Here is a 13,266-nt window from a genome sequence, read left to right on the forward strand (position 1 = left end):
AATGATCCATCCCTCTGTCCTAAACGCCAACTAGGTAATGAAGGGAAAGCGTTTTGTTAAAGGACCACTTCACCACTTTTCAACCTATCTTCATATAATAGGTCCTCATTAATAATCATGATAAAATGGCACGATTTTTTTCTACTCAGTCTGTGTCTCATAGGAAGCCTGTGGGCAGTTTAGAAACCGTCTTCCAGTGACATCATTAGGCTGTTTTTTTGTTTTTTTTAAGATTTTTTTACAAAAATGTTTAGATTTTCATTATCGTGAGGCTTCCATTTTCGCATTGCAACTTTTCAGGACTAGAAAGCCTGCAGTTTCTAATAACTTGTATTCCCCATCGATGATGTCACTGGAGGACGGTTTCTGAACTGCCCACAGCCCTCCTATGAGACACAGACCGAGTAGGAAAAAAATTGTCCCATTTTTATCATGATTATTAGTGAGGACCTATTATATGAAGATAGGTTGAAAAGTGGTGAAGTGGTCCTTTAATGTGCGAATGGGATTCATTCAAACATACAGTTCTTGCCTCCCCCTGGCCAGCCGGGACGCCTAATGGAGGGGAAAGGAACTGGTTGGAATAACGTGTTCCTTCCACGCGCTACGTCCAACCAGGGAAACTCCCCCCTGTCAGGTGTAAAGGAGCAACTTGGACACTCAAGCATGAAGGAAGCATGAGTTAAGTCCGTTGCTCTCCCTAGGTTGGCGGAGGGTGTGTAGAGCCCAGGATCACATCACAGGATGATTGACACAGGGGTGAAAAATGGGTTACAAAATCGTGGGACAAAAAAAACAAAAAAAACATACAGTTCTGTTGTTGCGCGCCGCACCGGCACCGATAGTTTCCGCGGACACGGAACAATGTTGCAAACATGATCACCGTAAACACTCAGTCGGGACTGTCAGTCCTCTTGTCAGAAAATATCCAGGATATTATGATGCGGCTCAGCGGCTGGGTGTGTGAATGGATGGGGCTTGTACACACAGCGACCTTCTGGTTGAAAGGAAGCGCGTCAGCCGTGCGGCCGTGCTTTGCGCGTGCGCGTGGAAGGTATAAAATAACGTGGAGCCCCAGAATACATCACAGAGCGAGTCATTATAGGTATAAAATAATGTGGAGCCCCAGAATGCATCACAGAGCGAGTCATTATAGGTATAAAATAATGTGGAGCCCCAGAATACATCACAGAGCGAGTCATTATAGGTATAAAATAATGTGGAGCCCCAGAATGCATCACAGAGCGAGTCATTATAGGTATAAAATAATGTGGAGCCCCAGAATACATCACAGAGCGAGTCATTATAGGTATAAAATAATGTGGAGCCCCAGAATACATCACAGAGCGAGTCATTATAGGTATAAAATAACGTGGAGCCCCAGAATACATCACAGAGCCAGTCATTATAGCGGTGGAAAGGCAATAGCGAAACGGGATTTTGCGCCGTTTTTTTATTTTGTATATTATTCACACAGATTTACAATTTACAATTTAGGCATTTAGCAGACGCTCTTAATCCAGAGCGACGTACATTAAGCAAGAACAAAGAAGCATGGGAATACATCACATAAAAACATTTATCATGAAACATGCGTAAGCTAAGAAAGTAACAGTGGAATATCTATATAATGAAACTATACATGTAAACTATACATCTATACTACTATGCTATACATCTGTACTATGACTACATGCAATGCAATTATAGTGCTGTCTACATAACATGCTACATAAGTCTGTATCAAATGCTATCTAAGTCTACAGAAATGCTATCTAAGGGGGTGGGGTAAGTGCTATGGGCCATGATGAGTCTGAAAAGGTGGGTTTTCAGACTACGGCGGAAGATTGGGAGTGATGCTGCAGTTCTGACTGCAATGGGAAGTGCATTCCACAGTTTTGGAGCCAGAAGGGAGAAGAGTTTGGGACGTGTGGAGCGTTGTCCCGGTGTTTTTAGTGAGGGTACTTCCAGCTTCCCTGCGTTGGCTGATCTGAGTGCGCGGGAGGGTTTGTAGGGTTCGATCATACTTGCAAGATATGGGGAGCCATACCTTTGGTTGCTTTGAATGCCAGCATCAGAGTTTTATATTCTGTGTGGGCAGCGACCGGGAGCCAATGGAGGGAGCGGAGCAGGGGGGGAGACATGTGAGAATTTTGGCTGGTTGAAGACCAAGCGAGCTGCGGCATTTTGGATCAGCTGGAGAGGCTTAAGTGCGCATGCTGGTAGGCCAGTAAGGAGGGAGTTACAATAGTCGAGTTTTGACAAGACTGTTGTCTGGATTAGGAGCTGGAGATCAAACATGGACTAGGGGTGTCCAAAAATTACACTGAGATATGTTTTTAGGTAGAACTTGTCTTGTGTATTTGACTTTGCAGGGTGATGTGTGAGAGAGCCATGCAGCTCAATGAGAGTAGAGTTCAGACAGTTGCTCCAGAGGTATGTGAGCATCAAACGCTACAAGAGGATGATGTCAATTGTGAATTATCAACACTGCCGACTTGTGGTTGAAAATACTGGCACTGGTCACAAATGGTGTTATTGCGATTTGGCCTTTTGAGGCCTTTTAAAGGTGTAGGGAAACGGAAATGGTGGGCATTTTATTTTGAAGTTTCAGACGGTTTCAACTTGAAACACCGCTCTGAAGTTTCTTAACCAATCAGAGTGTCGCATCCCTTCAGTTGATGGGACGGTAGCTAGGGACGGGAGGATTTTCTGTAATCAGTAGCAGCTGTGTTGGACAGTGTTGGACGGATGCACAGATATGGGGAATTAAACGGGTGAGCTTAATTTTTATTGGCTTTTATCAATGTGGGCCTCGACACGTCATCATGCAGTGCGTTTTTGTTTTCAGGAAGTAATTAAAATTCGATTCTATGGACTTTTGATATAAAAATACACAAATGAAAATGTACCCATTTATTTGGCATCCATTGTTAGGAATGCTAGATGACCACGGATGTGGTCTAAAAGTGTCACTACGCCTTTAAATAAAAATAAAATCTCTATCCCCCCGGTGGTGGTGTACGGTACTGACAGTGGGAGCACCCGTTCACCTCATTGCCATGCATGGCACAGCCATGCTTGGCCTGCCATGACCAGGCTCCCTGTCTCTTACATAACGTGGCCCGCTGGACCCACCCTTCCTCCTGTGCCCCTCCTCATCATCATTCTCTCTCTCTCTCTCTCTCTCTCTCTCCCTCTCTCTCCTCTCTCCCTCTCCCTCTCCTCTCCCTCTCCCTCTCCCTCTCCCTCTCCCTCTCCCTCTCCCTCTCCCTCTCCCTCTCCCTCTCCCTCTCCCTCTCCCTCTCCCTCTCCCTCTCCCTCTCCTCTCTCTCTCTCTCTCTCTCTCTCTCTCTCTCCCCCCCTCCCCCCACCACTCTGATGCATGTTAGACACCAGCAGATATTTTCTGCATACTATAGTGGTTTTACAGTACTACCAACAATCATGATTAACATTCTACACTGCAGAACTCCATCTTCTTCTCTTCCCCCCCCCCCCCCCCCCCCCCGAGCACAGCGAGCACCTTGTCTTTGAACTCGGAGCAATTCAGAATTATGTCTTATCTGCCGGTACTTTTTTTTCCCCATTTTGAAAAGGTGCAGAGATAGGAGTATGACATGCATGCACACATTATTATCTCAGAGGACTTCCTGAGCGCATAGCTTAAGAGCTTTACTGTGCATGTTTGCTAACCCGTCTTTTATTTGTTTTCCGTGCCGCGGTCGGTAACCCCCCCCCCCCCTCCCCCCCTTAGCGAACTAGTCTCCACGTCGTGTTTAAAATGGCATAATTATTATCTCCTGTTTTGCATGAGCGGGGGAGGGGGTGTGGGGGGGGGGTGAACACATGAAAGGCAACGCAGGATTGGAGAGCAAAAGTAACTGGGATGCAGGTCAAAGAGGGGGGGGGGGGGACTAAGGAAACCCAAATCTGATAATTAATAACTCTCTCTCTCTCTCTCTGTCTCTCAGAAAGCGTCTTTGTCCCTCTCAGTCTCAACCCTATTATTCAAAAGAGGACCAAAAGGTTCTTTATTATTTGTCTCCCTCCCGAGGAAGAAATTATTCTTAGACGTCTTTTTTTTTAATCCTCTGTGCTGCCTGCCTGCTCATCATCACTGCACCCCCCCCCCTCCCCCCCCCCCAGGTATTTCCCAACAAAGCTCACCTGGCATCCATCCATCCGTCCTGTCTAGAAAGGACTTGAGAAGGAACAGAGGAACAGCGGGAGGAAGAGGGGATGGCAGAAGGAAGGAGGGGGGAACTGTCTTTTCTTTTTCTTTTTAACCCATTCTGACCTGAGATCAGATTCTATAAACGTCTTCTACATCCTGACAGTTATCTGATAAAGCTATGTTTCTATGTCAGTCGTTCTTCGATCTTTCAAAAAATAGCAGACCTACAAGCTCGTATCGTGCCACTCGGTGGCGCGATACGAGCTTGTAGATCTGCTATTTTTAAATAGCTAAAGCATAACATGATGCCAACACCAAAATGGGTGCCCGTTCAGAATGGGTTAAGGCCATAATTGTCCTCATAGTGTGGACGTGTGTTATTCCGTGCCAGCGGGAAAGCGGGACGCAGATGGTTGATCACTGCGTGTTTGTGTGTGTGTGTGTGTGGCGGCGGCTGTCTTCTGCCCGTCCTATTAAAATAGTATAGTGAGCGTTTCTCTCCTCACTGTATCCCGCTGAGCGTTCGTTCTTCAGGCTGTTAGACGTCGAAAATATGTCTGGGTTATAACTCGAAACCCATTTTAGACGGACGTCTAATAGCCGACTATTGCTCTGTGCACAGTGCAACCAATACATGACCATGCATTGTCACAAGAACCCTGTCCGCCACTCGCCCTTAAATTGCCACATCGATAGCAGATGGATTATGGTCCCTTCTCCCTCGTCTTCCTTCGTCTAACTTCGAGTCACAGTCTCGGTACCCTGCAGGCTTTTAATTGCGTTCGTATTTGGATGTTGCCGCTAATGTGGCTGTTGCTCCAGCCCCTGGCAACCCCAGGGAGGTAGGGCGAGACAGACAGACAGAGAGAGAGAGAGAGAGCAGCCTAATATATTATTTGATGGATTAAAGCCTGAGCATTTTTTAATAATTCATTGCTGGGTTATTAATGTGGCCGCTTTTATTTCGCCATGGACTCCATGTTTTATTTGTGTGTGTGTCCCCCCCCCCCCCCCCACACGTTTCCATTGCCAAATCAAAAAAGTGCAACAATACAATCACTGGTCATTGAAATGCCTTCACAGACGGGGAGGGAAATCCATTCAACAATAATAACACCTCAGGGCGCCCGCTGGCCAAGTGGTCCAGACGCATGTCAGATACAGGCTGCTGTGTTTGTCTCCCCTTCTCTCTCTCTCCCTCTTTCCTGTCCTTCTGCACTTGATACTTAACCTGACCTGCCAGATGAGGGCGGTATTGGGTAACCATGTTCCCCAACACAGCCTTCATCTGGGATCTCTCAGGGAGTTGAGCTGACAAAAATCCGTTCCGTACCGGACCAATCAGCGTGAGCTAAGGGGCGGGATATGTGCGAAACCGGATGTGAAGCTATATAGACACGTCAATATGATTGGTTGTGTTTGCACGCCACACGGTGATAGACAGACGGTCCCATCCAATCATCTACCAAGTATCTTGAAAAAAAAGGAACAGCCCCGTCATTGAATTTGCTTCCGCGATCCCAGATCCCAATAAGCTGTGAAACAAATTTGTGTAGCAAGCTTCTTGGATCTGGCAGCGTCAGGTTACTTGATACTATCAATAAAGGCAGAAAAGCCCCAAAAACTTAAAAAAATAAAAGTGGAACACACAACGGCTCACTCTGAACCTGGAACCCAACAGAGGCTTGAGGTTCTTTAGCGAAGTGGTTCCCAAAGTGGGGGTCCTTGAGAGAGTTCCAGGGGGTCCCCAGCTGACTGATAATTTTGGAAACCAAATAGAACCTTATGGGTCTGTAACTCTGAGTGTACAAACGGAACCAAATGGACCCGTTTGTACACTCTCAGAGTTACATTAACATTGAGTTACATTTTCAATTCTATCCCAGAGATATAAATGCTATTATATGGGAGTCCGTAGACTAATGCATGTCAAACTGGGGGTCTTTGAAATGAAAATGGCTGAAAATCACTGATAGGGCCTTTTCTCTCTTCCCTTTGTCTTTTATCTCATTGCCTCCTTGTCAGAGGAGTCTATAGTATCTTCTGTAATTAACCCATTCTGACCTGAGATCAGATTCATACGAGGTTTCCACTGGACACACACACTGGTCTGATTAAACCCATTCTGACCTGAGATCAGATTTAAAAAAAATGTCAGTCGTTCTTCGATTTTTTCAAAAATAGCAGACCTACAAGCTCGTATCGCGCCACTCGGTGGCGCGATACGAGCTTGTAGATCTGCTATTTTTCAATAGCTAAAGCATGACATGATGCCGACACCAAAATGGGTGCCCGTTCAGAATGGGTTAACGAGCACGTTGCACTTCTCTTCATCCAGCTGCCTGTTTGACGGACACACCAAAGGTGTTTCTTTTGAGACGTTTTTAACGCTGCGCTGGTTCTCTCCGGGGCATCCACCCCCTACGTACCTCCCACTGTACCCTGCCAGTGCATACCCAACCCTGCATACACTACACAGGTTTCCTCCCTGCAACATGGGGGGTAAAAAAAAATGCCCACCTTTGCTTTTATTCCACTTCCAATGACTTTGATGCTATACACTTTGTGGAGAACTTTCCTCTACATGATGTGTCATCAGAACATGAAGAAATCCCCCACCCACCCTCTCCCTAGAGCCCACGCTGAGCACGTGTGTGTTCTCAGCGTGGCTAGTCTCTCCAGAGATGGCGTGTTGCCGAGTGGGGCGGCGCAGCAACCGTTCCAAACTTCAAATTGAAACCGGCGTAGATATAGAAACGTAGAACTGGCCAATCGACATGTGTGTCCTCGCCGGGTCTTCGCTGAATGGAGACCTTGCATAAAACACCGGAATGATCCAAACGCAGTTCTACTTCTGTCTATGTTTGAGACTGGGGAAATGTCTCTCCTCCTCTCTTGTGGTGACCCTCGGAGTCACTCAAATAGCCGACCATCCCACAGACACATCTGTAAGGAGTTTAGTGGTTCAGGGACATGGTGTGTGTGTATACAGCAATGTCCTGGGCTTTTGATATTTGTATTACTTTATGACTGTTTATTTAGGTGTGTGTGTGTGTGTGTGTGTGTGTGTGTGTGTGTGTGTGTGTGTGTGTGTGTGTGTGTGTGTGTGTGTGTGTGTGTGTGTGTGTGTGTGTGTGTGTGTGTGTGTGTGTGTGTGTGTGTGTGTGTGTGGGGCATGCACTCGCTAGGCAGTGGTAGACACTACACGTTTGAGTGTGTGCAGAGTGCAGGATGTGTCCTGAGAAACCTGGGATGTTTTATGTTTAATAAAAAAAAAACATAAAAAAAAAAATCTTGAATTAAAACTAAATTAATCATTTTCAGTTATTTCATAAAGAAATCAAAGAAAAATCAAAGAAATTCCATAAATTAGAAAACAAATGTTTAACCCATTTTGGCCGGGAACCCATTTGGTGTCGGCATCATGTCGTGCTTTAGCTATTGAAAAATAGCAGATCTACAAGCTCGTATCGCGCCACCGAGTGGCGCGATACGAGCTTGTAGGTCTGCTATTTTTGAAAAATCGAAGAGCGACTGACATTTCTAGAATCTGATCTCAGGTCAGAAATCAGAATGGGTTAATCAGACCAGTGTGTGTCCAGTGGAAACCTCGTATGAATCTGATCTCAGGTCAGAATGGGTTAAAGCCAACTCGATTTTGCGTCGCAGCTTGTCGTCAGGAGACTCCCGAGGACAAGGTCCCGGCCTTTCTGTCAGGGGGGGGGGGTGGCTGTGCGTCGTTAACCCATTCTGACCTGAGATCAGATTCATACGAGGTTTCCACTGGACACACGCTGGTCTGACGAACCATTCTGACCTGAGATCAGATTCTAAAATGTCAGTCGCTCTTCGATTTTTCAAAAATAGCAGACCTACAAGCTCGTATCGCGCCACTCGGTGGCGCGATATGAGCTTGTAGATCTGCTATTTTTCAATAGCTAAAGCATAACATGATGCTGACACCAAAATGGGTGCCCGTTCAGAAGGGTTAATGTCGTCCATTAAGAAAATGGAATTAATGTGGCCGCAAAAAGCCTTGAAACTACAAGGGTATGAAAGCAATGTCGCTGCTAATATACGTCATGCCCAGCTGTCAAAACATTGCATTCCTGAGATTCCTAGTTGACATAAGCTCACCTGGCAGAGACTCGACTCATAGTAACCACGGAAAAAAACGTAATTAACATGTCAATTTCTGTTGTGCGACGGGCAGCTGCAGTCACCCCGCCTACCCGGAAATGTAGTCTCTGGGTTGTTTGACTCGTTTCTAACGCTTATGTTGTTACTCTTTGGGTATATTTGTGTACATTTCCACCTTCAGTCGATGCTTCATATCCATATGAGTGAAAAGGCCGGGATGATCGGTTTATTTTCAAACACAGTTCTTATATGAAGAGATCTAAAATCCCCCTATGGGGATTTCAATGCAAATAAAAAGTACACAAACCTGTGGACTGGCGCCCTCTACTGACAGTGACGTCAGTGACTTTGGTTCTCTCTTAATAAGTAGTGAAAATGGCTGATCTACAAGCTCACAATGCAGCGCACACAACCCCACACACTGATACTGTGCAGATAACATTTCTATGAGAGGGAGAGAGAGAGAGAGGGAGAGGGAGAGACTGAGATACTGTTTTTCATCTGCGAGCGCCGAGCGGTTTCCTTCCCGAGATGACAGATCCCTCATATCTGTCTTTGATGTCGCCCATGAAAGCAGCCGGCACATTTGAACTTCCAAAACACCATTGTGCTTCCCTCTGTGATTTACACACACACAATGGTCAAAACAATATGCCAGGTTATTGCCTTCTAAATTGACTTGCTCAGAACTCCACCACTTACAGTAAAGGCTAAAGAATATAGTTTATAGACGACCGAGAAGCAACATTGAAATGAATGTGCAACACACACACACACACACACACACGCACGCACACACACACACACACACACACACGCACACGCACACGCACACGCACACGCACACGCACACACACACCTGCGACAAGGGTAGCAGGGAGGTCAAGCTTGCGGTGCCAGGACCCCTAAGGTCATGACGCCATAATAAAAACAATAAAGAAATCCACTCCTAATATTTAATAAAGCAATTATAACTCATTGCAGAGTTCAATTAATTTTAAAGTTTTTCCATTAGGAGAGAGGTCTGGAATTGCCCTCGAAATTGCTTTAATTTGTCTTCTTTTAAGGCCAGCAGTGAATTTGGTGGCCATGCTTTAACGGTGGTGGGTGGCGTGCCACCTAGTTTACTGTGCACAAAGCCTGTTCATTTTGGCAAAGATTTCATCGCCTTTGATTGGAACTTTCCTCTCGTGTCGAGTTGTCATTCTGACCTTCTGGTTTCTTTCTGTCTGTGTCTGTCTGTCCCCCGCAGGAGCTGTGTATCTGGAGGGAGGCTTGGAGGAAGCCAAGCTACTGTTTGGGCGGCTGCTTTTCAACGGCGAGGTAACCCAACCCAAACTCTGTTTCTAGTGCTGTGTGTGCTTCTGCCCTGGCCTCTCACTGCCTTGAGAGAGAGCGTGTGTATATACCCCTGTCTGAACAGATGCAGCGTCCTTGGCTGGACATCCGTCTTCTTCTTTAGCCCATTCTGACCTGAGATCAGATTCATACGAGGTTTCCGCCGGACACACACTGGTCTGATGAACCCATTCTGACCTGAGATCAGATTCTAAAAATGTCAGTCGTTCTTCGATTTTTCAAAAAAAAAGCAGACCTACAAGCTCGTATCGCGCCACTCGGTGGCGCGATATGAGCTTGTAGATCTGCTATTTTTCAATAGCTAAAGCATAACATGATGCCGACACCAAAATGGGTGCCCGGTCAGAATGGGTTAGTATTTTTTTTTCTCCCCAGTTGTCCTCTGGTGGTGAAAGCAAATAAGGCCTCCATTGAGTTTGCACTGTAGCGTGTGGGCATGTATTTATATGACATGATGATACTGTATGTAACCCTAACCCAACCCCCACCCCGTACCACCCTGTGTCGGAACTGCTCACCGTCTCTCCTTTGCTTTGAATGCCACGAGGTAGAACCAAGGCAGAGAAGAGGATAAGTGACTGCAGGCAGTGGCACTGCACTCCCCCCCCCCCCATCCATAAATATGGATGCACAGAGAATTAAAATTTGTATGCGATGAACGGAGGATGATTAAAGCATAGCCTGCAGGCGATGTCCTAGACCTCTCTGCATCTCTTAACAAAGATTTGTCCTGCGATGAAAAACGACAATGAAAACAACATCTGCCAGAGCAAAAGCGAGGAGATTGAATGTGTGCACTGTTTTGAAATGCGTATGAATGCAAACATAAATATTCCTTCAAGGAAAGGCGTGCACGCACACGTGCGCGCGCGCACACACACACACACACACACACACAACAAAAGAAAACCCAGCACCAAGGAGCAGATCTCACGGCTTTTGTAACAAAAGATCTCTCCTGTTGTGTTGTTCTTTTCCCCCTCCTAACCTTCCACTTGACGATGGCACTTGAATCACAGCAATTGTTCTCGTTTGTTTTTTCATCGGTGGAGGGATTAGGGTCGCGTGAGTACGAGGCAGATGTGCCAATAACCGTTATGTGGGTGCATAGTCTCAGACGGTTGCCTTCACGCAATTTTCAAATGCTTCCGTCACACGGTCTGGAGCAACGGAAGCTCTGATCAGGAGTAAAATATAAATGCTTCCGTCACACGGTCTGGACTGGAGCAACGGAAGCTCTGATCAGGAGTAAAATATAAAGCGGAAGTGCAACTGTATCCTAATAGAAATCATCTAAACATAATAGCTTGCTGCTTAGCAGAAATGGAAATAAAAATATATGCTCTAAAGATATTTTAAAATATAGTTTTGTGAACGGAAATGGCAGCTTTCCTTACTCGAATTTCGGTGTAGTTTCAGACTCTATATATATAGCATTCGGAGATGGTGAAGAGTTCTCTGGCGACGCAGGACTAGTGTGGTACCCGCACTGGTAACACCTCTTCATATGGCCAATCCAAAAGGGAAGGATAAATAAATGTGACAAACACTAAGTCATTGGATTTTCTTTGTCATATGAAAGCAGGGAATCATAGCTTCAAATTGTCATATTGGTTCGGTTTGACCCACCAATTTCAGAGATATGGCTTATAGAGTAATGTTTTGCAGAGAAACGAGCGAGTTGAGAAAGTGGTGAAACTGTGGTCTCTCATCATTACACCTAGCTACATGTTTAAGCCTTTATTTCATATTTGCATGTGAATTTCAGCTCAGACATTCATTTCAGACATGTTCCAGTATGTGAACGGTATGCCTGTGCTATTAAATCATTTTGGATCAAAAAGGTGAAAAGCTGGAGGCTGCACAATGGAAGCCCCTCCGTCGAATCAAGTACTGAATTAATGGCTATACCTACGTGGTGATTGAGGCCAGGGTCTCACTGCCAATGGTATAATTATCCAAGTGAATTGTGCACGTCTTTTGATGCAGTCATTGTGGGACTGAAACGAGGCTCCCCACGAATGCACTGGGGTTCAAACAAGATTGATGGAACTTGGTAAATGGTGCATTTATATAGCGCCTTTATCCAAGGCGCTTTACAGAGATTGTGCATTACATTCACCCATTCACACACCGATTGCGGCGGAAGCCATGCAAGGTACCAACCAGCACATCGGGAGCAATTGGGGGTTCAGTGTCTTTGCCCAAGGACACTTCGACATGTAGACAGGAGGAGCCGGGATTCGAACCGCCGACCCATGGATCATTGGACGACCTGCTCTACCTCCTGAGCCACAGTCGCCCCACACTGGGGGTTCAAACAAGATTGATGGAACTTCTTGAACATGTTACTTTTATCCCATTAAGACCTGGAACGCATCTTTGTCACCTTTTTTTTAACTTTTTAACAACACATTTTCAGATGGGTATGCGTGGCCAAATTCAGATAATTCTGGGGGACCTTGACAGGGAAAAAAAGTTTGATCACCACTGAGACGTTTTTCAGAAAAGTCAGGATTCAGAAAAGTCACTTTGTAGAATCTGGTCTCGGTGTCTTAATGGGTTAAAGGACAACTTTAGTTTTTTTCAACCAAGGTTCATGTTTTAGGTTATTAGAGAAACTAAAAGGTGAGTGTTAATTTTCTTTCATTTGCTGCTTTCTTTCGTTTTAGGGATTTTCGCCGTTTTTGACAGGGGGGCGGGGGCATTCGAGCATGGGGCTAAATATGTATTTTTTGACAATATTATGGCGATTTCTTTTTTAATTATTTACTATAGTCCTACTAGACACCAAGAAATTACATCTGGCCACAAAAGATCACAGGATCTACTGAATGTGACAAACTGACATATTGAGCCTATACACACAGTATAAGCCTTCCCCCAGTAGGCTTCCTTCACATTCAGTAGATCCTGTGATCTTCTGTGGTCAGATGTAATTTCCTGGGGTTTATTAGGACTATAGTAAATAATAAAAAAAGAAATCGCCATAACATTTGTCAAAAAATACATATTTAGCCCCATGCTCGAATGCCCCCGCCCCCCTTTAAAAAAGAGCTAAAATCCCTAAAACGAAAGAAAGCAGCAAATGAAAAACAATTAACACTCATCTTTTACTTTCTCTATTAACAACCTAAAACTTTAACCTTGGTTGAAAAAAACTAAGTTGTCCTTTAAGTTTGGTAAATGTGCTTCAGAAATCACCAGAAAGCACATTGATTCATTCGATTGCTGTGTGTAGGCGATCACTTTTGAGTCACCGTGATAATGCTCTCACAAAACCTAAGCTAATGCTGTTAGGAGGTTTGTGGCGAGAAGCAGCATCCAAGAGGGAGATTTGTCTAGAGGTTTTGCTGATACAGCACGTTTACCCGGGAAAACTCTTTTTTGCAGACTGGCAAAAAATGTGTTTCAACCCCTGGGGGTAGGGGGGGGGGGGGGGGGGGGGGGGGGCAACATCACGGGCCCTAACTTATCTCTCCAGAGGATCCTTCTGCGTTTGACGCAGAGAAAATGAAATATTCCGTTTTGCCTTTGATATGTAATTTTCAATAATACTTTAGGACAACAATAGATTGTCTGCCGTTCTG

The 13,266-nt window shown here is 45.3% G+C and overlaps 1 protein-coding gene across 1 annotated transcript in view; it reads left to right on the plus strand.

Annotated features, from left to right (window-relative positions):
• The window catches only part of drosha (drosha ribonuclease III), a 232,053-nt gene that overhangs the window by 119,974 nt on the left and 98,813 nt on the right, over window positions 1–13,266 (plus strand). The window contains exon 25 of the mRNA XM_083777811.1: window positions 9,570–9,640. Within this exon, the coding sequence (XP_083633937.1) occupies window positions 9,570–9,640 (71 nt within the window). The remainder of the gene's footprint in view (window positions 1–9,569; window positions 9,641–13,266) is intronic.

This window comes from Protomyctophum parallelum (assembly GCF_964188405.1).
Source record: "Protomyctophum parallelum genome assembly, chromosome: 12".
NCBI lineage: Eukaryota > Metazoa > Chordata > Actinopteri > Myctophiformes > Myctophidae > Protomyctophum > Protomyctophum parallelum.